This window comes from Lepisma saccharinum, chromosome 17, assembly GCF_977018435.1.
Source record: "Lepisma saccharinum chromosome 17, izLepSacc3.1, whole genome shotgun sequence".
Taxonomy (NCBI): Eukaryota; Metazoa; Arthropoda; class Insecta; order Zygentoma; family Lepismatidae; genus Lepisma; species Lepisma saccharinum.
The window spans coordinates 39518981-39546782 of NC_139245.1; the positions used below are offsets into that span (position 1 = coordinate 39518981).

The 27802-nt window shown below is 37.4% G+C and overlaps 1 protein-coding gene across 1 annotated transcript in view; it reads right to left on the minus strand.

Annotated features, from left to right (window-relative positions):
- Window positions 1-6422: 6422 nt before the first annotated feature.
- Window positions 6423-27802, minus strand: part of morgue (modifier of rpr and grim, ubiquitously expressed) — a 28366-nt gene continuing 6986 nt past the window's right edge. Inside the window, exons 2-8 of the mRNA XM_083138579.1 lie at window positions 23784-23912; window positions 22105-22333; window positions 19352-19541; window positions 18176-18285; window positions 16509-16650; window positions 10250-10421; window positions 6423-6875 (exon numbers count right to left, since the gene is read on the minus strand). Of these exons, the coding sequence (XP_082994705.1) occupies window positions 6759-6875; window positions 10250-10421; window positions 16509-16650; window positions 18176-18285; window positions 19352-19541; window positions 22105-22333; window positions 23784-23912 (1089 nt within the window). The 3' untranslated portion in view covers window positions 6423-6758. The remainder of the gene's footprint in view (window positions 6876-10249; window positions 10422-16508; window positions 16651-18175; window positions 18286-19351; window positions 19542-22104; window positions 22334-23783; window positions 23913-27802) is intronic.

Below are 27802 nucleotides of genomic sequence, written 5' to 3' on the forward strand. Positions count from 1 at the left end.
GGCGAGTCAACCGTTCTCTTGTCAGCCGCGCTGTATGAGGCCTGGCATTGTCGTGTTGAAAGATGAGATGCCACCTGTGGAACAGGTGCCTTCGCACTGTGGGAAGATGCAGCTCCAGTATGTGTGTATAGGCGTGTGCATTCACAATGCCCTCACAGACGTGTAGTGGGCCAACCCCAGATGCCGTCATGCATCCCCATACCATCACTGACGCAGGTTTCTGTACCCGACGTGCATAACATTTTGCTTCATTCTGTTCCTCCTTTTGACAAATGACTGTTTTTCGTATTTTCCCGTACACAACATTGAGAATGGATTCGTCCGTCCACAAAACCCTGTTCCACTGCCGAAATGTCCATCCCCGGTACATTCGTGCCCACCGTAGTCGATTGCCTTTGTTCAACATGGAAAGGAAGGGTTTACGTTTCGCCTTGTACACTCGGTAACCGCATCGCTGTAGGTAACGGCGAATGGTTCTGGTTGACACTTCAATGTGAAAGCGTTCTCGAGTCCACAGTCGTAATTCGGCCACAGAAACATGATTGTTGGTCTGGATATAGCACCTAAATATCCGTAGGTCACGCACGCTTAGCAGGCGTTTTCGAACGGGGGCCTTACCTGGCTCTGTAGTACCCGTATTTTGGTGGTGTTTGATGATGCAGTGGACGGTTGACTTGGGTAAGTTCAGTTGGCGCCCTATTTCCCGTTCACCGAGTCCATCCCGTTGCAACTCCAGCACTCTTCTCCTCACGGTGTTGTCAATAGGTTTGCCCCTGGCCATGGTGATGATGCACTGCGGTTCCTCGGTGCACAGCACGTGCTTATATACGGCAGACTCCCTTATCGTGTCCGTGACGTCATGCTTCCGTCGAATGTGCCACTATCTGGAATTTTCCGTATGGGTCTGGTGCCTGGTCGAAGTTCAATGTCACGCGTATAGTTCCCCGTTTTCCTTCTTTACGTGACCTTGGTTGCAACATGCTGGGATCACGATTCTTGCCTGCTCACACGCCTCCTCTTACACACATGCGTCACTTCTGTGGGTCACCCATTCCACCTCCTATGCCTCTGTGCATTTAATCACGTATTCCTTTCTGGTCGAACTTCATTGTCACCAAGGTTGTAGAATTAAAAGAAGAAAGGGGTTGGTAGGAAAGCTTTGTTACGAGGGCGTCAGAGAACTAATCAATCACGATGAGAATGGTATAAACTTTAGAAACATCAGAGGTTCAGCCGAAAAGGTCAACATAATCTGTAGATGCAGATGAAGTAAATAAAAAAGGTGTCACCAAGTATGCATTAGAAAATTTTGGTTGTTTACTCTGTTAGAGTGACTTACCAGGTTGAGCCCCGGAAAAGTCCCCGGAACTACCCAACCCATCACAGTTTGGATAGTTTGTTCACAGTGGAGAATGGAAACTGAAATGACTAATACTTTTACCAGTGAATGAGACATGTGGAAATTGTGCAGTGCAGCTGTGTGAATAAATGTGTGGGCAAGTGCAAGTGCTTTCGTGCAAACCTTCCGTGTACCAACCTCTGCACACACGGTGGCTGTCAAAGGACAAGGCATTTTTTGAAGATGTCAATTATGATTTTGTGATGTTCCTAAGAAATTTATAGATTGTATTGTTATTTCTCAGATACTAATTTCATTACTGTAAATACAGGGCACGGCAATGTATCAGGCAATTTTTCAACATGGTATATAGCTAGTTGCTGCATTGGAGGTAACACGTGACTACGGCCATCTTGCAGCTGCTGTTTTACGATTCATTTATGATAGGAGTCGCAGAACAAGGCACAGTACATATATGCTGTAAAAGTATATTATAGAAACAAATGGGATATTCCTTGGACCGCCAGAATACCGGATTTGTTTGCCTGGGACTATTTTCTTTGGGGGTATTTGAAACCAAAAGTGTTCCAACCAACACTCAATGGTGGCTCAAATTCCTATCCAAACACCGATAGTGGGTAGAATGAAATGGAAGCCTTAGTAGTATGTTGTTTTCAATTCATTCAGAATGTAAGGATTTTATTTGTATTTCTTTTGGTATTTATTCTTCAATGAATAAAGTTCATTTTGTCTTAATTATGTATGTTTTCTTATGTATTATTTTGTCTTAAGCATGGAGTATTTAAAATTACCTGATTTATTGCCACACCTTGTATATTTTTTACTCTTTACTATTAGGAGGTTTAAGGTTAGGATGAAAATGCCTTGAAGTTGAAAGTGTGGAAATTTTTAACTTATTCTTGAGTATCCACCCATACATTGCAACAAGACAGAAAAAAATGTTGCACTGCTTCCACTTAGTGCAAGTATACACCTGCTCCTGCTACTGGTCTTACCTGTTTCTTACTCCAATTTATCCTTAACAATCCTGGTGGGAAAACCTGTGCAACTTTACAATTTTATTTTTAAATATTCTGTGATATTCCTGCTCTGACAAGATGAACATGTTCATGTACAGCATATGGTGTTTGAAGCTATTTGTGTGAAAGTTTACTTGTAATGTAGAAGATGAGATGGGCAGTCAAAATGTTCCCGGAATTCCCCTCCAGACTTAGAATGAGAGATAAGATAGCACATGCATTGTTGTAGCAGAAAGATTAGCATGTATACTCATAATTGCAACAGGTCTGGCCAGAGTTTGGCATTCATTGTCCTTACTGATCCATTTAATTTAGTTGGGCTTGTTGGTCATTTGGTGCAATTTCGCAATGCATGTGAACATCAAGTTCATGTGTGAACTGGTAAAATCTACTTCAGAGAAGCTATCAGCCCTGCAACGTGATACTGCATTAGAGAGATCTGCAGTTTAAGACTGTTTTTTTCCAGTTTGAGAATCGGCAAGGGACAGTGGAGGATGACCAGCGCAATGGGAGGTCATCCACATACAAAATTCATTTTATCTGATCAAAGAATGGAGTTGGAACAAGTAGTTGATATCATTCATAGAGCCACTCATGTGATTCTGTTTGAGAATTTGAAGTTAACACATGCCAGAATGAAGTTTCTTCAGATGCAGGAAGAGTGGTTAAGCAAAGATAATATTAGGCAAATTGTCCATCACTATTTCATATGATAATGAAATTATAGGTGATTATCAATGTGGATTTAAACGTAACAGATCAACTACAGATCAAATTTTTCACATTAGACACACACTTGAGAAAAAGTGGGAATATAATCAAAATGTCCATCAGCTATTCATTAATTTTAAAAAAGCATATGATTCGGTCAAAAGAGATAAATTATATAATATATTAGTAGAGTTTGGAATACCTAAGAAGCTTGTTAACATGATAAAAGTATGCACCAGTGAAACAGTAAGTAAAATTCGTGTGGGTATTAATGTGTCTGACAAATTTACAATTCATGATGGGTTAAAACAAGGAGATGCATTATCTCCATTGCTCTTTAACTTTGCCTTAGAATATGCTGTTAGGAAGGTAAAAGAAACTAACGAAGGACAAATTAAATGGTGTGACTCATTTGTTAGATATGCAGATGATGTAGACTTATTAGGGGATGATATAAATACAATTAAGAATAATGCTAAAATAATTTTGAAAACTGCTAAAGAGATAGGTTTGGAACTTAGCATAGAGAAAACTAAATATATGCTTACAGGCCGAAACCAAGTGTAGGTAATAATCAAAATCTAATTATTGATAACAACTCGTTTGAACCAGTTTCCAAATTCAAATACTTAGGAGTAATATTAACAAATGAAAATTATATTAAAGAGGAAATAAAAAGCAGGCTTAACTCAGGAAATGCAGGTTACTTTTCTCTTCATAAACTTTTATCTTCTCGTTTAATATCTAAGAAACTAAAAGTTAAAATATACAAAACCGTAATTTTGCCTATAGTATTATATGGGTGTGAAACTTGGTCCCTTACATTGAAAGAGGAAGAACAAAAATTGAGAGTATTTGAAAATAAGATCCTTAGGAAAATCTTTAGACCTAAAAGGGATGAGGAGACAGGTGAGTGGAGAAGGTTACATAATTTAGAACTACATAATTTGTATTCATGTCCAGATATTATTAGAATGATTAAATCAAGAAGACTTAGGTGGGCATGCCATGTGGCACGAATAGGAGAGGAAAGAGGAGTTTACAGGATTCTTGTTGGGAAACCTGATGGTAAGAGACCTGTAGGAAGGCCAAGACGAAGATGGAGGGACAACGTTGAGATGGACCTAATGGAAATTGGAAGGGATTATATAGATCTTGCTCAGGATAGGGACAGATGGAAGGCCTGTGTTGCTGCAGCCATGAACCTTCAGGTTTAAGAAGGCTAGAGAGTGATTTAGTTAGTCCATCACTATTTTATTGCACTTCCTGTGTTGTTTTAAAATATGGATTTCTGTTGCTGTAAAGCAGATGTTATCCTCTGCTTATTGACGTATTTATTTTAATTTATGATCATCAAACAGACTGAATGAAAATGGTGATGTACAATTCGTCTCCTGTTTCTTCTGCTGTTGAGTTTACAGTGTGTGTATTTTGCTACGTAACTAAACTCATGGTGCAACAACCTCCTTTAAGTCTGAATAACATGTGCAGATATTTTTTGAATTGTGCATTTTTATGATAAAAGAAAGTTGATACATATATCTGGAACATCAAATCGAACATTTTGAAGGTTGGAGGCACTGAAAATACCCCATAAAGTGGGGAGGGAGAATAATTGAAATGAGCACCATAGGGATCCTTAAAAGATCCCACGGGCTATATTTTGATACTAGCAGTTGCTTCGTAGATTTTTCAGCAAAAAATGCAGGCTCGATCAAGACTTGAACCCGTGTCTCTGGCATTGCGCCATTGTTCTACCACGGAGCTACCGAGCCATTTTAGGAATTAGCAGTTACTTGTTTTATATTGTCATTGAATCAGCTTGAGTGGATGAGAACAAGAGAGAACTTTTCTCTATACTTTATTTCCTGGAGTCTGTATTGTATTGCGTGGGCAATTAAACAGATGTTGTTTTGAAAAGTGTGTATCACTAGGACATTGTTAAGTTGCCCCAGCATGTGGTTATCGTGTCCAAAGTAGGTAGTTGTTGCTTCTTCCAGGTGGAGTGATGTATCTGCAGTGATAAGCCTCGGAAGCAAGGTTTTCAATATTACATCACATTCTGGTAGAGAATTTATTTCTCTCCACAAAAAGGGGGTGAAGAAGTGACATCAGCTTCATTTCCACTTGCTAACACAGGAACCTCTCTGCTAAATACATTTCCTGGTTGATGGGGCTCACAAATGAAAGAAAACCAGATTTGAAGGAATGGCTTCAAAATTTTCTATAAATACAAAAATAAATGTTACTATTATACAAAATACAGTGATTCTTACCTGTTCATTTCAGTTTGTGCTTCCACTTCTTCTGATACTTTTCCTCTGCTTCAGAAGTTTAGTAACAGAAAAGAAAGCATATGGTGAAAGAGGGAATATCCGTGCTGAAACAAATGAGCAACCTGCAGCTGAAAATATGGAAGGATCATATCAGGAAGGACTCAACAACCCATCATATTCTTCCCTCTATCCAGGGTTTGGTGATTTTCGGTATCGATTTGGAAGGTGGTCCCAAAATTTGAGGAACATATTTCCTGATTATGGAGGGATGTATCCTGGTTTTGGTAGAGGTTCTTCATTCTACAGAGCCAACCAAAGACAAAATAAAAAGACGTCATTTCATGAATGGAATAATGAAGATGAAAACTAAAAAATATGGATTCGCTCTTCAATTTGCTTAATTAGAGTAAGATGCAGTGCGAGTACCTCCTTACTAAAATACTTCGTGTAGAGTATCATTGTTATTACTTGTATTCCAGTTAGCTCCAATAAACGATGCATGTGGCTTCAAAATAAACAAGATTCAATGTTAAAGATTATTGCTGTCATTATGATTTCACAGCATCTGATGGGGTAGTGGGGCATAAGTTAACAGAACCTATGAAAACTCGGTTGGCGAATAAAAAACTTGAATGTAGAATATCAATTTATCACTGCAGTTTTTATTCCCTGCAAATTTGGAAATGTATTTATTTTTCAGAGTATTCTATTTGAGTTCTAGGTAAAACAAAAAGTTCCCCATGCACATAGCACTGTCATGAAGGCAGATTTAGGGGATGTGGGGGGGTAGCCCTACACATTCTCGATCTCAGCTTTTTTGGAGGTGATGTGATCAGCAGCATGCTGTGGCCACCTGTAACCCCCAGGTACCCATTGATTTAATGCTGGGTGAACCCCAGAGCTGCTTTATGCGGGGGGACAAGGCTGGAAAAATTCCGACAGATTACCCCCCCCCCCCCCAGGAATGAACCCAGGTCTCCCACATGGCAGTCAGAAAACTGAAATAAGTCTGAATATAAATAAAACTTGATTAATTTATCAGAAATGTATATTCAATATTTGTACATTGTTAGAATCAAACCAACATCATTACACTTGACTGGAGGACATAAAATTGAAGTTCTCATGTTTGCACTAGTTCTAACCTTTCCACAATGTTAATATTAATTACACACATTAATGTCTTGCAATAACTCACTGGAATGTCATATTTAATATAATGCATCACATCCAATGTGTACTAACCACATAAATACAAGTTCACTGGCACTATCGCTTCTTCGTCCATGTCGATTGGCATCTAATTACACAATTGAAATTATACTTGGACAAAATTCACAAGTCTTCAGAAATCTGTGTGGCATCCACTTGGATTCACACAATTATTGTTTGTCATAATGGCATTAGAGCATCATGCATGGCGTACTTCCATGTCCACGACCGTGCAATGTTGTCAAAAGATTTCCGGTCTTCAAGATACAACTTTCCAATCTCAGGCTCCATGCACACCTGCAAATAAATACATGAAAAGAGGATAAAATCACATTTCTTTGCTTGTATTATATGCACACAGAAAGAAATACCTCCAACGGATTTAAAGAACATCTTTAAAATGGAAAAAATGTACTATGTAGGGCTGAGCCAATACACATATTCTAGATTTAAAAACATTGCAACTTTTCTTGTTATCTTCATGCTACTTTTATAAGGTAAACCAAAATTACTATATCATGCATAGATATATTCAGTGCCAGCTAGTATGATGGGTAGTACAAACGTGATCAAGAAATGAAAAAAAAAATCTCTGCTAGTGTGTCATAGAAATCTAATGGAAGAGGTAATTTAAATTGAATTCTGCTTTCTAAAATGTACATGCTGACAAAATTTCAGAGGTTCTACTCTGAAACTAATCTGATTCACCTTCACTTCACCTTTCACATATTATCAGACACTTCACTTCATAACATTGAATGATTATATACACTGAATTGCACAGGAAATTCTTGCCTTGCTTTGATTACAATTCTGCAACTCCAGCAGGGCACATCAAAAAACAGTGTTACCAAAAAATAAAATATGGTTAATCCAGCAAATGTGGATTCAAAAATTGTAAAATGTAATGCAACAAATTGAATTCCATCTCCAAGTGAAATTCATACGGGTTTATTTAGTTTAGTATAAGTTAGATTGCAGGATTTTAATTTTTAATAATGTTGCCCGGCCAAATTCGTACCAGCTGCCACGGTTATAACAACAAGATAATTAATAAAAACATAAATCTACAAGGTTAAAAATAATTAGATATAATACTATCTCCAGCCACTATTAATTTTCAGCATTTTTTTTTTAAATATAAAAGTAAAAAATTCCCCGGTAATGAGAGTTTCCTATCATATTTAGACTTTTTTTTTACAAAAAAATATATAAAATATTTTCGAAGTTCAGTTGTAATATGTGCGTGTCTATGTGCAGTGGGTGAGAGGAAAGGATATATCTTTTCTTAGGGAAGAATTTGATAATGAAAAGGTGAATGGCCTCGAGACACATATATCCAAATTGTTATCTACATTCGTTCTTCCCAAAGTAGCCAGAAAAATTGATACTTTTCTCACGAAGTACTTCTCCAATGGGTATTCCGAATTGGTCAGAATTAGTGACTTCTCTCTGAAGTTGGCAACTATGTCAACACAATGCGAAAGCTCCCACATCCGGCCAAATGAAAATTGGCTCCTCTTATGGCCAGCATAGCTGTCCCCTACTACCTCATTCACCGCTAGTACATTTTCAAACCTCCACACATGCATCAACTGGACCATGGCACCTGGCTCAAACCACGAGTAGGAAGAGCTGGGGATGCCACATGGAGATTGAGGCATCTGTAAGCTTGAACGGTGAGAGATTAGGATCTCCTCGTCCATAAATGTATTAATTTAACTATATTTTGGTGAGAGTAGAGCTATGGCATGGTGGTTCTCCTCTTAGAGCTGCCACTGGATGCATTCAATAACGGGATGTGGATCAACTGACATATGAATATTATAATATTTAATTTATAACCACACAAGATCTAACCCCAATGTTCTATCAACTAAGCTACCCCATGCAAATCTATGCCCCCCCCAAAAAAAAACTTTCCAAAACTTAAATCTGCGGGAATATACACTATGTGGCCATTCGTCACCGGACACCCCTCAAAAAGTGCTCAGGATCGTCTGTACACGTTACACAACCTATAAAAGGCGTTGCCGGTTGAGAATACACTCATACCAGCTACAGCAGTCAATATGGACAGACAACGCGAACTGAGTGAGTCGGAAAGAGATATGATCATTGGAGCCCACAGGTTTGGGCCTTCGACCCTTGAAATTTCCAACAAATTTCAGATACCCCGGTCGACAGTGAGTGATGTTATCGTGAAGTGGAAGAGAGAGGGGGTCATGACATGCCGACCCAGACCGAGTAAACCGAAAATATTAACAGATCCTGACCGTCGATACTTGAAATGTGTGGTGAAGTCAAACCGGAAGGAGTCGTTACAGATGGTGGCACAGGAGTTTCGATCGGCTTCCAGTAATGCTGCAAGTGATCGTACTGTCTGCTGGGAGATCGTCGCACTTGGTTTTCATGGTCGCACAGCAGTTCACAAGCCGCATATCACAGCCTGCAATGCAACCCGTCGGTTACAGCAGTGGTGCAAGGAATGCCGCCACTGGACTCTCGAACAATGGAAATCCATCCTATGGAGTGATGAATCGCGCTACCAGATGTGGCGGTCCGGTGGATGTGTGTGGGTGTGGTGTATGCCTGGTGAACGCTGCTTACAGGACTGTATCGTACCCACAGTGAAATTCGGCAGAGGTGGCATCATGGTGTGATCCTCCTTTTCGTGGTTTGGTCTTGGTCCTCTTGTTTTAGTTCAAGGAAACATGAATGCCTATGCGTACCAAAAAGTTCTCGACAATTCTGCGCTACCGACATTGTGGGAACAATTCGGTATTGGCCCATACCTGTTTCAGCATGACAATGCTCCATGTCTCACAGCAGGCATTATCAACACGTGGTTCGAGGACATGGGTGTGCAACTTTGGCCAGCCCAAAGTCCAGATATCAACCCCAATGAACACCTTTGGGACGAGTTGGAGCGCTGCTTGAGAGCCAGGCCATGCCACCCAAAAAACACCACTGAGCTGTTTGCCGCTTTGCAGGGGGAATGGGGCAAAATTCCTGTTGACACGTATCACAAATTGGTGTAAAGTCTTCCTCGAAGGGTTGCGGATGTCATTGTGGTGAAAGGTGGCCCTACACGATACTGATGTGGTGCTGCGACCGGATTAACGTACTGGTATGGGGTGTCCGGTGACAAATGGCAACATAGTGTATGTCAAAGATGCATATACTGGTGATGCAAATGAGTGGATTGTGGTAGAGAGGATGGTGGATCACTGGAAGAGACTACCAATGAACAAAATTAGATACCTGGTTCGGAGACAGCAAAAGTTAATCCACATAAGATACTTCTGTTTGAATATGACTACTACTTGGTTCAGCTTGTCATGTAGTTGACTTACCGTCATCTTACGTGCCACTGCTGGGGGATCCAGGTTTATGTCTCGGCCTTATTCTTTGTTTCTTTCTCTCTTCCTCCTCAACCATCCATTCATCCATGTGTGCATGCTTCTTTCATTCATTTACTTAACACTCATCTGCATCATTGACCTTAATCAAAACTGGCAGAAAGATAACTTTCAATAAGAAAAAATAAGAGATAAGAAGGTTGAATCACTTCACATCTCATTCCAGCTGACTACCACCTATATAACGAAAACATTTTAAAAATACTTATCAATTACAACAGTATTTAAAAAATCAACCACTGAAATTACCTGACAGAATGGATCAGTCAGAAGACTCTGAACTGAAATGAGAACTTTTGAAATTGTTAAGGCCAAGCTCCAGTTATGCTGAATTGAATCAATACCCACATCCCCATGTCTTGACACGTTAGGATGGAAGATGCGTGTGATAAACCTCACAACAGGAGGGCACATTGGATAACTAGAAAAAGGTATAAATAAATATATCACACACTGGAAAACAAACATTCGACAATTGATAAAAGTAATTTTCATTTGCTTTTAGCAACATTAAAAGATGCAGATGGATGAAAATGGCTTACTACCAACACCTTACAATTAATAAAGCACAAACATCCATTGCATTGTACTTTCCAGAACAGAAATAAACAAGTACGATAATTATCTGGCATTCACCTAATTACCAATTTTAGAAACAATGCAATTCTTATACTGCACATAACAGCAAAAAGTTACATTTTCAATCAGTTTCGGAAACAGAAAATTATGTACCAACTGGTGTCCATTCACAGCGCAGAACGGTTAATTTGACAAAATCCTGTTTCCCTGCTGGCTGCTTCGGGAAGAAGGGATTATATTATTGTCGCTTCTTGACCAAGCAATAGGCCTAATTAGTTAGTTGATCGCAAGTTCCTTCGCAGCAACAGAGGGTTACTGCCATAAATGTGGTCTCTGCACCAGATTCTAGGCCGTCCCTGCTAAAGTATCAATATTACTGACTAAATAGTTGCAGTATCTTTGGCCCATGAAGACCATATTATGAAACACATACAAGTTGTTATGATTGTATTTATAGATAAAAAGATGATACACATTTATTTGTAAATTCTATTCTCTCTCTGCATGTTTTCTAATATTTCACGTGAACATCGTGCTACGACAGGGGTGCCCATCCCCCCCAAGGCCAATGGTGCAATCCCCCCCCCCCCAAATCATATCATTCGCGCCCCAAACCATATCGTAATACCCACAAAGTATTGAATTACGACATCATGTCTACCGAAAGTAACTTTCTTCTTAGCTTTACTGAACACTTTACTTGATCTGCCCCTCATCCCTAAACAGTGTTGCCCATCTCTCAAGACCGCCCCTAAAATCGTTCATCATAATCCCCCAAAAATAGTTTGGATGAATACGTAATAATTGAGATCTATTTGAATGAAATACCATGTTCAGCTGTCCATATTTTTTAATTCTTCAATTTTCGAAAAAAAAACTTAAAGCATTGATAAGTTAAATGTAGTAAATGTGGATACTATAAATAGTGTTTGTGAGTGGGTTTATAAAACTGGCAATTTGAGTATTTAACACAAATTGTTACACAACTTAAGATAAAGATAGAAAATTCAACCTTGGCAAATCAAATAACATACTCCAGCTGTATGACCAATTCAATTATTGTTTCATGAGACAGTGCAGAACCCTAGCTAGAAATTCTTAAGCTCAGGGCGATAATATAACATGATTTCTCTTTCAAAGAACTCATCCCTTCATCACCCCCATTTTCTTGGGGTAAATATAATTATTTTAGTAACCCATAACAATAATTAGGTGGATTTTATCTTCAGTGCAAATTTAATTTGTTCAAGTTAAATTTCCCTGTGACAAGAAGTTAAAAATGCAGATTCCATATATGTTTGTTCCAAATGATGCACCTGCTTTAAATAAAGCAGTATACCAACACTAAGCATTATATTTTTAGAAGTGATGTTATTAATGAATATCAAGAATATCGCTTATGTCTTGTAATGCAACTGTAATATAAAACTTCACAATCACCTCAGTAAAGCGCCAACCACCATGCTTGCAACACACCATTTCGAGCGAAGCGAGCAAGAAAATTTTAGCATCCATTTCCTTGCAGGCTTTCAAGAATATTAATTTAATGGAGTGTCAATACTTTCTTAGGATCTCGAGATACTTAGTCTTTTCCAGCTTCCCTTTTGGCACATTCGGGGTCGAAAACGTGTGGATACCACATCGCTAAATAGTCCCCAAAATTTAATGTTCGAACTCTCTCTCTCTCTCCACTACAGAAATTACTTGACAATCTAAGATTTAATTAACACTTTATCAAGAGCTTCCTATCTCCCCCTTTAAATTTAATACTCAATCCTACCACAAAAATTTCCATGCCCATTTTAGACTTACTGTTGATATTGAAGAGTGAATATTACCTACTTAAAAAAAAAAAAAATTCTCAGTCTCCACACCAGAATTTCCGCCACAGCTCTAGAAAATAGTAATATACAAGAATTGGATACCCCCTCAATTTAATGCTCAATCCCTCTAACTAAAATACCCGCCATAATCTAAGACCTAGAGTTGGATACTGTCGCCCCCAATGTTTAATTCAGAATTCCCCCAAAGAACCCACGTGTCAATTAAGGGCTAAAATGTAAGAGTTGGATATTTCTCTCCCCCCCACACCCCCTTCGAAATTACCCTTAAACACTTTATTTTGTCCATCTAATGGATTAAATACGGTGCATTTAAGGTGTAAAATTTGTACATATATTTTGTAGAAATATAGGTATAATGTTGAATTTTATATTATTTAAAGGGAAAAAATCCCCCCAAAACATCCCCCTGTGGGCACCCATGCGCTACAATGCCAGGCGTCCCAGGTTCGAATCCCAGCCTGTGCATGGATGTTTGTGAGTGTTCATTCATCAATTTCATCATATCACTCATCCCAATCTTTGCAAATTAGCCAAAAGTGGCACAAGAAGCGAAGTAAAATAAAGCAAATCAATTATATTTCATGTAACATCAGACATTCTTTCCTATGTTATTTCTTGGAAAAACTTCATGAAATATTAAAAGTAGCAACATGTGAAACACACTACACAAATAAGGAGACTTGGGTCTTGGGGAATGGTCTATCTGGAAGCCATGCAAATATCAACCTCTTATATGTAACTGTGACAGCCAATGCACATCACTTGTATAGAAGCTCTTTGCAGCCAAGGACTGGCCACCAGGAATTCCAGCAACGTCACTAGCCCCTGTTTCCCTCAGTGTTACTCTGTGTAGGTCATACTATGTGATCAGTAGATGCATGCATATTTCATTTTTGACGAAAACACGAAATGGAAAATTACATATTGTAATGTTAATTTTTGATGTTTCTGAAAGGTGTAAGGTGCATTTTTCTACCCTTTTTTGGTCACAAAATGATGCAAAATTAATTGCAAAATGTGAAATAGACTCAAACACAAAATTTAGTGTCTATTTACCTATGCGACACTTTCTGAAGTTTGAATTATCCTGCAATTCATGGAAAATTGCTTAGTACTCCTGTAAATATTTAAGAAGCAAAAATGGATGCCATTATACAAGAATAAACTTAACACTCTGGTAATTACATAAAATGTGGTATTAGAAGGGATATGTTTATTTCGTGTAACAAGTGTAGTTTATAAATCAAATTTAGGTATATATTCAAAATTTTAAAACCAAAATGTCATTCTAAATACTGCTCTTGATCCGATTTTTCACCGCTATAACACTGAAATTGTATTTTATTTATCGCTTTTGAACCCGAAATACACTCTTGTTTTTGTACTGAAATTTTGCATTTTTATTTACCAAAAATATGTGCACCTAGTGATCAGACCTGTAGCCAGAATTTTATTTCAGGGAGGAGAGGGGGCCTCATCCTTTATCAGCAGTCATCATCCAAAGGTGAAAAAGTTGCAGGTTTAAAAACCAATAAAACGTTTGTAGGATTTTGCAGCGGAAGGGGCTTCAGCCCGTGTCGAGCCCTCCCTTTTGCCCGTATGTCATTACACCTGTACACCCTGGAGACTGCATTGTTGCAGGTCAAAGAGGTTCTGGTAGATAGACCCACATACAGAAATATAGAAATGTACTTCACTCGATGTTGACAGTTTCTCAAGCAAGTAATATACCACAGAAAGTTGTTCCCCTAGGTTAGGTTGGGCTTTCTGGACATGTGTTGCAGATTGAAAGTTCACTAAAAATTCAGAATTACAGTTAAGGTAACGAAAGATGGGAAATTTTGAAATTGAGGTGTAGAGGAGAGAGTAAATAGTTGCAAACTTGCAAGAGAATTAATCATGGAAATGAATAGTACATATGATGCTATTACTACAGAATATAACATTAAAAGTTGTTCTTGGACTTTTAATGTCGCAGTTTCATTTACGCTAGAACATATTTTTGGTTTTACATTTCTAATTTACACTTTAAAACTGCTGAAGAAAACCCAAGGATTCTTTACTGTTTTTACTGCAAACTTCTAAAATAAACTAGCGTTAATAAATTTTTAATTTGCCCTGGAAAGCTGGAGGGCTTTGTTTTACATAGTTAAAACTAATACAAAAATTACCTCCAGTTGCCTTAGATTAATCTTAGGTTATAAACTAAAAGTAACATAGATTAATAAACAGAAAATAAACACTTTAATCTCAATTAAAAGAATATGGTCAACCTACTTACGAAATTTACTCAGCGCTGCATTTTCACTTTTACTGCAATCAACACTTCCGATATAAAAATACACATCTCGAGAGCTCTCGACACTAGAGGGGGAAACACTATTGGCAGAAGCTCCTTGATGTCTTCTTTCCGCTGCTTCTTCTTTCCCTCGAAGATCTTCAACGTCTATCCCTCGAAGTAATTCAGTGCCGCATTCATAGTTCAAAGGTCGAACTTGGTATCAACGTCGTCACCTCGATTAGCAATTCTCAGTTCACAACTACACACTTGCAGTGTTCTTTTCACTTCTCGCGCTATAAAAGTTGCCACGAGAAAACAGTCTGTATTTCAATAAAATTCCGCACGCTCTTTTCCCAATCACGCGAACGTTCAAATGTACGGAACACATGTCACTGTTAACTGTCCACTAGGCAAACGACATCTACAAAAACAGTCCCCGAATATCTAACTGCAACTTGCTGCCGATAGCACTATCAAATTCGCGAATTCTCCATACCCAGAGATCTCGACGCCAACTGCGCATATAAACTTCTGCAGCCAACGCACGAAGCAACGCGGCCTTTCACTCAAAGGCTCTACAAACACTGCTCGAAAAACTTCACCGCGTTTTTCTTTGTCCCTTTACACAATGAATAGTAAGGACAGTTCATTTTGCCCGAGGGGTGTTAATATCTCTATCCTCCTTCTTCTCTGAAGAAATAATCAGTCCTCAAAATAATCTGTTATAAGTGCATACTTGAAGGTCTTGAAGATGGCATCCAGTAGATGACGACCATTCCTCCTCACAAACCCTTTCAACTAGACCTACTACAACTAAAGGATCACTCAGATTCCTGTTCTTCAACAACTACAGGAATAAATACGGAGAAACTAGTACTCACTTAACTTTATCCGAAAAACTGTTTTTTTTCTTTTTCGTTCTATTAATTTCAGTGGCCACTGCCACCATCCTCGTTGGAACTTGCTGTACTGTTGCTTGGCGTGCGTCTTTTGTTTGTAGTTCTCCGGCTGCCGTATTTCCTCTCCCCCCTTGATAACATAGGTGTATACGATGCAGAGTGAAGTGCAAGGCACATTACATTGGCAGGTCCATCAGATGTCAATGAAAGAATCCAACAGCACCTAACAGATGCGAAAAAAGCCTGGTCCTGCTAAACACATCAAATACAATAGCCATAAAATTCAAAAGGTACAAGTCAAACACACTGCCCACACACTTGTGGACACCAAAATCAGGAAACACATACCATAATGCACTTCCCGCACGAGCTAAACATCGATAGTGAACAGGCACACCCCTACTACAACAGTTAACGCCGGGAAATAGCAGACGACACGGATGCAGACGTGTAGTTGACAACAGCGCACCTAGCGGCTACGAACAAAAGACGCACACCAAGCAACAGTACAGCAAGTTCCAACGAGGATGGTGGTAGTGGCCACTGAAATTAATAGAACGAAAAAAAAATAGTTTCGCGGATAAAGTTAAGTGAGTACTACTTTCTCCATATTTATAGACTACCGCTTGTCTCTTTTCCCAATTATGAACTGCAGGAAGTTGTGTGCAGGAATGGTCATCTACAGGAGGTCTTCAAGACATAATATACCCTTCTCTTCGGTGGTATGTACTGTTGTAATGGCATCCTATGTACTATTCATTTCCATGATTAAATCTGTTGCAAGTTTGCAACTATTTATTCTCTTCTCTACACCTCCATTTCAAAATTTTCAGTCTTTTTGAGACACCTTTTTAGTGCAATGACAAAAGTAATGAGAAAGCTTGTGCTACAGAGCATAAGCATACCAGTATGGAACCTGCAAGTACAGGTAAAATGTTCCTCCTTCATAAGGACTTCCTGCAGGTCCTGTGATTGAAGCCTGCCAGTGGCAACATTTTTGATCTAATGGTGTCGCTTCAATGCCTTCAGGTGGATCTGTCCGGAGACCTAGAATTCAATCAAAAAGATATTTTACTAAAATGTCTTGGGGAAAGGATTTTAAATATGCACTAGGAATATGACATGTTTTTCAGTATGGCAACACTGAAAACAACAGTGGAAATCAGTGGAGCCTCGATGTGCATTTTTCAGGGGACTAAGCTTAATATTAATAATAATAATAATAATAATAATAATTTAAAACATAGAATAATATAAAATCGATGAAAATTTTAAAACATTTTGCTGTATTGAGAACATCAAGATTGAATGTATAATGCAGGAAAATGGAAAATCCAGAAGCATAAAATTGGGGTCCCACTATAAATTATTTCCAATGTCTAAAGTTCGTACACAACTCACTCCATTATCATCTGTGATAAATCAAGCATACATTTACTGAATTTAATGTTACAAGGAACACGTAATTATTACCTTCAAAACAATAACATATATGTAATGAAATGGCAGGTTACAACTTAGCTCCTCTATTCCTTAATTATTTCTATCTGACCAAGTATGGTGCAAAATGTTAAGTAAATACAAAAAGGTTTTTTTTTTTTTTTTTTTTGTTGTGAGAACTAATTAATTCAGAACTGGTTCAACCACACCTACCTAGGAAACTATTATAAATGTCAGTGAATTCTGTATGTTATCAATGACCAATGCCTTTTTCTGGTACTCTGAAAGTTGCGTTGTTATTGTGTGATCATTAGGGGCATGCATATTTCGTTTTTAACGAAAAAACGAAATTTGAAAAAACACATTGTAGTGTTAATTTTTCATGTTTTTGAAAGATGAGAGATGCATTTTGTGACCATATTTTGACACGAAATAATGCGAAATGAACTGCAAAAAGCGAAATTAACTCTTAAACACGAAATTCAGGGTTTATTGACCGACGCGACACCTTCTGAGGTCTGAATTATCCTGAGAGTTATGCAATTCCCGGACAATTGATTAATTCTGCTGTTAGTATTGGAGAAGCAAAAATGGACTCCTTTACACAGAAATAAACTTAATACTCTGATAACTACACAAATGTGCTATTAGAAGTGAAATGTTAATTCTGTGGAATAAGTGTAGTTTTTAAATCAAATTTAGGATATATTCACAATTTTAAAACCAATATGTCTTTTTATATACCACTTTTCATCCATTTTTTCACCGCTATAACACCGATATTTTATTTTATTTACCGCTTTTGAACCCGAAATTGACTCCATTTTTGTACCGAAATTTTGCTTTTTTATTTACCAAAAATATGTGCCTCTAGTGATCATCATAAGAATTGCTCAAAATATTGTGGTGTGTTCATTAATGATCATGCATCCATGAAGTTAAACATACACTCATTTCTTTTGTTAAAATAAAATGGTTTTAGTTTTATTCTCATCTACAAAAAAGTGTCAGTATGGTGTATCATTGCGTATGCATACCTCCAGAAAAAGAGCACCCCCAATGACTACCATTAAATTGTCACACACACACACAAATGCTTCTAAGGTTTTTCCTCTTAGAACTGTACACTTACTTTTCAGTTCATTTCGGAGCCGATTCCTTCGCCACGTGCTTTCTTCCCCTGGAGGCTGCGACTGGAGAGCCATTTGCTGCAGACAGATCTTGCAGGGAGAACTTTTAATTCTGAAAATGACAGTACAGTTATTGAAGCAAATTATTTATTTATCTTGTAGTTTACGGTACATATATTAATGAAACAAGATTAAACATCTGATGAGAAAGTGTATGTTCTCCTGAAACGTTGCATTCAAAATGGTGTTTAAATGTGCTTGTAAGAACCATAAACTAGATGAGAAATAATTCTACAATGCAAGCAATACATACATACAAGTAAATTAAAGAAATCTGACATGTTTGTTTTGAAAGTTAATTTTAGATTCTGTTTACTACAGCCTTAATCTTCATATTTATCAATGAAGTCAAATCAGTAAAAAAAATTACACTGTATACATGTAGTATAAACATAGATATTGAATTATAAATAAACTTAGAGATGTTTCTTGACAATGTTTCTGCTTACTTAACCTCAGTCCTCATTATGAATTAATATCAAATAATACAAAAAATTAATCTCTCTTCTGTGCAAATGGCAAAATGTATTTTTCACAGACTAGAGAAGGCAGAAATGAGGTGGTATGAACATAGAAAGATTTGATTTGATTTTTGTTATTTAACATAGCTTTTCTGCCACTTTTTGCTAATTGCGACAATGAGGATGAATGATGAAAAGAGGAAATTGATGAAGGGAGACTCATACATGCCCAGGCTGGGATTCAAACCCGAAACCTCTGGCATCATAACATGCTGTGTTAACCTCTCTCTCATGGCGTTCAACGAACATGAGGATGGAGAAGGCCACAAAGCCATGAAATTACAACACAACAGGATCATGGAGATATTTAAAAGAACAAACTATGAGAGAAGACAACAAAAGTGGGGGAACAGAAAAATAGTGAAAGAGAAGAACAGATGCAGATGCCCAGTCTTGATGCTTTCATGTCCCTACGGAACAGTGGAGCATGATGATAATTGCATAATTAGTTAGTCCCATAATTATTAACTAAGCTTATTAGGCAGAGAAAGGTTTTCTATGGCTGTACAAATATTATTGAATGTAATTAATGACAGCTAATAAATAAAAAAACCTAAAGACAAATTAAAAACAAAAAAGAATCAGTATGAAACTCACAATTCAGTGTAAACTCTGAACCAATCATTTACAGATATCATCGGCTTGTACAAGGGCCATCTCAGAAATGTGTATATTTTCCACTTTTCTCCTCCCACTTGGGTGTGAAGTAAACGCTGCCATCTCTTGCACACATTCCCTACGCTCCATAGTGATATGTCGTCCAAATATGAAAAAACTTTCAGAAGAACTGAAAGAAAGGAAAGAGAATGAAAAGTTATCACATTACAAGCTGCTGACACACAACATAACAAAATTAATTTCTCGATACTGATAACCAACATTCTACCAAACCAATGTAAATTATTAAAGTGTTCTGTGGTTATCAGCCATGTTAATTCGATGTTAGCATCCAACGTTTCGAGCGCATACATTGCTCTCATCATCAGGGATGACTGCGCTTGAAATGTTGGATGCTAACATTGAATTGATAACCCGGAACACTTGTTTGAATCACATCGCCAGGAAAGCTACGATTCTTATAAATTATTAACTGTAAATAATGACCATTCATAACTTGATACCTATGAACAAAACATTTTCAAAGAATTGCTTCTAAACATTCATTCATCAACAAAAACTTGAAAAGTCATAAAATCAAATCCTGATTTGTCCAACCCCATCCAGGGGCCACCGAAATTTATAGAACTTTGATAATTCAGTATTGCAGTACTATATTGCATAAATATACTTTCAATGCATAATATTATGTACAACAGTGTTCAAATAACTATTTCTCTTCAATCTTCCTCACACTTGATTGACTAAATTTTTATTTTCCAACACAAATGTGTTTTATGGCATTGGGGACAATTCAAACAATGCTTTGTTCACACAGATTACTATTATTCCTATCCATTTTTTTATGCTATGATGTCCAATTTTTCATTAACATGGATTCATCCAGCATGCAATGGATAAGAACAGGCAGCACCAGCTTTTAATCTAGTGTTTATTTACAACATTTATAACATAGTGTGTTGCGAGAACCAGATGGATGTTAGGGTCGAGGTGGAAGCATGACTCCAACTAGAGCTCTTCAGAAGAGATACGTTACGTGCGCATGAAATAATTGTTTTGCTTTGGCCATTCATTCTTCATAAGAACATGGACTTTTGATGTGCCAAGCCTTCAGTTTGCAATTATACCCGCCGCAAAATGACTTCGGACCTCATGTGAAATCTGGTCTATCACTTTGTAGCCATGTATCTAGTGTTGTTTTGTTTCGAACACGGAATTGTTTCTGCATGAATGTATCTGGCAACAGTGTATTACTGCTGATAAGCGAGTTCATTTCATTTCGTATTGTTAGTTGACACAGGAAGGATGACTTTCTGCTGTAGTGTGTGGGATAAATTGCTGTGTTCTTGTGTGGTGCACTTTGTGTTGGATATTTTCCTACTGAATTGACTACTGTACAGGTGTATTTGTGATATGCTGGTAAAGTACTGGAGTAGTGTGGAAAAAGCCAGCATTATTGCATGGCGAAGTGAAAACATCCCGATAAAGACGATATGTAAACAAACCGGTCGTCCAAAATCAATCATAATGAAGGTACTGGCAGCCGCCAGAGGACTGCCTCCGACTGTCATGCCAAAACTCAAATTTGGTGGTGGGAGGCAAAGAAAAACAACCAAATCTACAGATGCTCTCCTAATGAGAGAAATAAAGAAAAACCCTCAACTGACAGCATCAGAATTTAAAGAAATGCACCCAAATTTGCTGGAAAATGTTAGTGAAGTCCAAAGTCATTTTGCGGTGGGTGTATGATTGCAATTTTCCATTTTTACCTTCGGTTTCGGATTTTTTGTTGTTTTGTTTTGTCTTGTGTTTTCATTTATTTGTTTTGCAACAAACCTACCTTTATTTTTTTTGACCAGATCGGACATGCACACACATTTCAATCCCTTTGATTCACTAGCTAATTTGTTTCAATTCCAAAATTTCAAAGGAAATTTTTTTGCCAGTGGGGATGCCGTATCATCCTTGACATTCTTGTGTAGTTCAGTCGCTCTACAGCTGGCAGAAAAGTTAAGAATGTGCTAAGTAAGATAGGAGGTATTGTACATTGTTGTAAGCTTTGAAAGCAGAGGAGAAAAGAGGGGAAGTTAATTGAGGGGAATGAACTATGCTTGGAGCAGGAGAGAGGTTAAAGTGTTGTTTCTTTGAGGAGAGAGGATGTGTTGTTGTTCTGGAATCTTCGAGAGAAGAAGAGTGGTTGCTTGGAGTTTGGGACAGAGAGAGAAATGGTTCATCTTAGGGAGAAGTAGGGAGTGAGTCTGTCGTTTAAAGTTAAGGAGGAACACTCAGTTTTTGACTCCAACGATTTTGGAACAGGGAGATATCAGTTGGACTTAAGATATCGACAATCAGTTGAATAGACTTTTTGGGTGTGTGAGATTAAGGAGGACCCATCAGACGAGATCTACAGCACGAGACAGGTAATCCCATTCATTAATTATAAACGTACCAGTTCAGTCGTAAAGGTATTTAAACCAATCTGTGTGTGCCACCTTTCATTTCAGTGTTCATTTAAATTATATTAGTTGTAGATCCTTCCCATGCTCTATGGACGACTAAGCTACTTACTGGGAAGTAATGCATCCAAGACACCGTGATTCAGTTTCATTCATGGTGGTAAACTGCCCTCAAGAGTGTTGTTTCATGGTTAAACAATTTGGAATTACATTCCACTATTTCTCATATGACAATAGATACCTCATTATTATTATTATTATTATTGTTATCATCACCTTCAGGAGGAAGACATTCTATAAGACCAGGAGTTAAACTGTCATGTTCTCGAGGTGCTGTCAACATCTGAATTCTCTCAGCCAGACGATCAGGTCTGTGAGGAGCAACTAGCGGGGGTGGAGGAGTAGCAGGGGATGGCATGTGGTACAGAATCAAACTCTGGCGCCTTTCCATGGCATAGTAGAGATCTGTAGGCTCATCATTTCCTGAATCACCATCATCAGTTTTCTGGAGAAAAAAATCATAGTAAGTGTTGAAACATGCACACATTTTTAAACTAATTTTACATATTAAAAGAAAGCATGTGTGTTCGTTTCCATACTGATTCCAGGGATGATGGCAGGCTGTAGCATGGTACATCCGACTACAGACTTTACATGAATTTTTGTGCATATTACTATGAAGACAGAAAGTTCATAAACAGATGGAAAGATAGATAGGGCCTGCCATCATTGTTGTGTCTATTATCATCTTTCTTAAAAACATAACACGATAAGAAAAAATGTTGAATAATCAAATGTGACGAGACAAAAAATATATATACACACACCACCATTCGTAACTTGATACCTATACATTTTCTAAACACGAAGAAATAATATCATTCAGAGATCATTATTCCATACATTAACTTGTTAACAAATTGAAGAAGTCAGAAAATCAAAATATGGACAAGTGCCCCAGGGAGCAAACAGGTCATCATGGGATTCCCGATTCACATGGGCAGTCAGATTCCTTAGTTCATGCAACACTATCTTCCTTGCCATAGTAGTTCCTAGGATAGTTGGTTCAGAACGAGATATCTGTCACGTGAACATACTCATTAATAAATAATTTAAAACCAGATCATTAAAAGTGGGAAAAAATGTAAGTAAATGTAGGTAAATATGTAAATATTTAAAATGCACTCACTGCATCTGTGTATATATTGCACTCCAACCAAGAAAAATATTCTTACACATGTGAAGTAAATAATGGAATTCATACAGCTGTAAGTAGCATGTAATAACAGATTCTAAATCAAATGAGCGTACTTAAACAGGGACATATCATCTTGCCCAAATTGAATGTCTTTATCCAAAACAACATTTGCAAAATACATTTACTTTTCCTGTATTAAAATCAGAACATAAGACAATACACCATAACAATAAAAAATTTTGAGCCATGGTAGCTCAGTCGTTAGGGCATCTGACTACCATGCGAGAGACCCAGGTTTGATCCCAGGTGGGGGAGAATTGGTTTTTTTTCAGCTGTTCAAGTAGCTCTGACACCCACCCAGCATTGTATAAAGTGGGTACCTGGAGCAAACTCTGAGGATTTGATTTGATTGATTTATTTTATTTTACTTTGCATTTTGTGCCTCTTGGCTAATTTGTGAAGATGGGATGGGTGATGAAATTATGAAATTGATGAATGGACATTCACAAACAACCATGCCCGAGCTGGATTCAAACCCGGGACCCCTGGCAGCGCAGCACAATGTGCTAACCACTCAGCCACAAGGTCCGGCGAAACTCTGAGGAGTAAAGGCAGGCAGGGTTATGGTGTTGATCATATCACCCCCATCTTTGGCCATGATCAAGAAAGAGGGGAAAAAAGCAAATTTACATAGTTAGCACATTTTTACTACACATACCCATAAGCAATAATGCATTGGATCTTGTGTAATACAAACCTCACTAAATATAGCCATTGCTTCTGGTTGACTCAGATCCTCTGGAAATAGAAAAGCATGACATGTAGCACACACTGGTTCTTCAAAACATGGGCCATAGTATCCATTGCACAGGTAACATGAGGTATGCTGTAACACAAAAATGAAATTTAAACAGAAGAGTGCAATAAAAACAGCATCAGATAAAAGTTTACTACTTGGTACATACTTGCATGAAATTTAACAAAAATATAATCATAATCAATTCTGCAACAAAACATGGGCCATAGTATCAATTACACAGGTAACATGAGGTATGTTGTAAAATAAAAATGAAATGAACAGGACAAGGACAAAGTTCCTTTTGTTTTATTGTGATTTCAACATGTTACATATGCATTATTTACATGGTTCGATTTCGATGAAGTCTGTTAACAGCGTATGCTTTTAGAAGGAACATGAGTTCAGCCAATACGCAGCTAGTGCTATTGCACTGTTGCGCTTTGTGTCCAACATTCAACTACATACATAATCCTCTCACTACTGTTCCTTGTGCCATATACGAGTAAACGATAAGTGAATAATTTTACACTGTCCTTGCTACAAAAACACTGCACTCAAACTGACTCAGACTAGAAATGTTTGAGAATGCCCTTGACAATGAAAGGTCATTGGGTATATTGAGATGAATTTAACACCCGTTGCTTTCCATTGCTCAACACGGTAGCAACGAAAAAAAACGGAAGGAAGGAAAATGAAAGGGTCATTATGTGTGTGTTGAGAGTGTTGGTTCCCAGTGTTTCTTCAAGAAAGAATAACTCCAGCTGTAGGTGATGGAAAATTATGAGACTTGGGCAGTCAGGGTTCAAAATATCTTGCCCCATCTTATGACGAACCATAAAGTAGCGAATTTTATGAAAACTTCTTGCACACAAACAAAGAATGCCTTGCCCATGGGGAGTACACATGCTTGCGTACGGAAATTTTTTAGTTTGTTTTCCAACATAAATAACTTTTTTTGAAATCCAAACATTGCTCATTACTTTGAGGAAGGTTGAAATTTCGTGTGACAAGAAATGACAAAATTCTACGATAATTAGTCTTTCCGCTAGGAGAATTTGAACAAATCATAGAACAATTCCACAATATAGTGATATAATATAATAACACACTTATAAGACACAATATTGTATCTGAGTACACATGAATTTACTTGTTTTGGGTCTGACTTACAAATGTCGGATGATTCTGCAAGGTAAGGAAAGACAGGAGAGCATATAAAGTTAGCAGAATGTGAATGCCAATTTCAATTTGGGTGACATTTCGAACAGAAAAGTTGGTTGTGAAAATTATCAAGCTCATGAATTTTATATGCTGGAATATATATGCCTATTATTCCTTACCTACTCAAAATGCTGACCTGGGTTCTGATTGTGCAAGTTTGATATTGTCATGGTACAAATATTTCCTTTGTGAATCTCATTCTATTCAGGTCTGTAAATACAGAGTGAATATCATACACATGTAATAGCAGAATTATAATGCTAAAAGTACCAAACCTGACATTCATAACCTACTCGAATAAGCATATGGGATAATTACATAATCAGAACTTGTGTCATTGTGTACATGGAAGTACATACAGCCTCGAGAAATCTAAAATTTTGAATGTTTGCTTTGTCCAGCAAAGAATTTCGCCATAGTTCAAAAAATTAAGCAGTACTTTCATCGATATATCAGAAATTAATCAAATATGTTCCGATGTCCAGTGTGCCCACATATTAGGTAAGGCTCCTATGGGTGTGCCATATAAATAAGTTCATATGGAATATTTAGTTTAAAGAGCATTGGGTCATTCCATGCCAAATCAACAAAAAAAAAAGTGTCATATTTGACCCGACCATCTCAAATTTTTCTGAAACGCTACTATTTGGTAGTCTTCATGAAGATATGAAATCCCGAGAAATTGTAGCATCATGTGTGGCGTAGTTATGGAGTTTTGGAGGCTCGAAAATACAAAAAATTGTCGATTTTTCGTTTGTGCCAGAGACTTTCATGGATAATTGTTCTTGCCCTAATTGACGTAGAGAGCTGGTTGTAGTCTTGTTTGAAAGTACATGAAATAAGCTTTCCAATGGTGTATCACATGACTATATTTAGAATAAAATCTTTTCAAGGTCATCCACTTTGAGCTTTGGACCTTGAACTTTTGAAGATGATTATCTGTGATTTCCTTGGAACTGAAATATATTGTTAACACAAGGTTACACTGCAGCATAACTGAATTTGAAGTTGAGACGATTATGGGATAATTAAAGAAAAACATTTAATTAGTAAGTGTATTTTTTCAGCCAGTCATTTCTAGTGGGGGTTTGCAACACTGCACTATTGCATTGCAGACTTGCTAATGTGCAATACTTCTGCAACTGGAAAGTGAAGGAGAATGTGTGCAGGAGTCTTGTTTGAAACAAGTGTCGTAGAATGTTGAATTGATAGTGTATTTAATGTGACAGTTTTAATACGAGTATCAGCTGACTTTTTTTTTTTTAAGATAGCTTGATCATCACCATCATGGCATCATCCAGATTAAAAAGCCTTTGAAGATTTTGAGATCTGTGGAAACCTTGGCAGTCCATATTTTGAAATTAATAAGTATCACCTGGAAATTAACACCAAAGCAGGAACAAACAGTGGATATCCACAGACAGATCAACACTTGAAACATCAATGAAGCCTGAAGAATAATTCATAGAAATTCTAGTCGGAAAAATGATCAGCTGATTGGATATTCTTTCATGCCAACAACAAGCTTAATTTCTCAAGCATTGTACTTTGTGATTTTGCAGAAAATTACTCCTTTGTGTTGCAAGATGCCTCACAAGGTTTTCACTAGAATAATGGTCAAGCAACAATACATCCATTCACTATTTATTATGGATAATAAATCCCAATACTTCGACAATTATAACTGAAAATTTGTTTTCCATATCAGATAGCATGATCCAGCATTAGTTCACTTACTCCAGAAAGTACTTATTACATTTTTGAAGGATAAATTTGGTTCTGACAACCTGACCAAGATATTTTACTTTTCTGATGGAGCAGCAGCACACTACGAAAATTGCAAAAACTTCTTCAATTATGATTTTTCTGTAACAGATGAATAGCAATTTTTCATCCCCACAGCACATGGAAAAAGCCCATGTGATGAACTTGGTGGAACGTTAAAGACTTGCAACAAAAACAAGTTTGCGAAGGCCATATATTGACCAGCTGTAATGACTCCAAGACAATTATATGATTGGACAGTGCTGAATATAAAAAAATATGAATTTCACATAGACTAAGCTTATGTCACACATGTAGAATATGAAACTGAACCATCAATATTGTATGACCAATTTTGTAAAGTTAATTCCAATCCAGGAATCCAAAAGGTTCATGCAGTACTTCTGTTACAAAAGATGTCATACATATGAAATGTTATTCTGCATGTGATGAATTTATAGAACATCGTTTCACAGTATGTTCAAATGCCTTAGAATTTACAGATATTACTGGATATCTTACTTGTGTATATAATAACAACTGGTGGCTAGTGTGTGTTCAGAACGTATCTGAAGACACGGTTGATTTACAAATTAACTTTCTTCAACCTCATGGACCATCAGGATCATTTTTATGTCCACATTTAGTCCAACTGGACATGTGTTGGGTCCCAACGTGCAATGTTTCAACAAAAGTGGACCCTTCCACTGCTACAAGAAGAACATACACTTTAACAATGAACGAAAGCCAGCTTGCCATGCAAAGACTGGATGAATGGATACCGAAGAACAATCTGTGAACTATGGTGCATGTAAGTTATTTATCAGGAAACGAAAATTCTCGTCCATTTTTCACTACTGTAGATAATATTATTATTATTATATGTAAAAAACAACAGTGTTGCTGTTAGATATTATGTGAGTTGGCACCTGGCAATATTGTTTACTATGTATTCTTAGCAATAGCCTGGGCAGTTTTTTTTGTTCTATGCT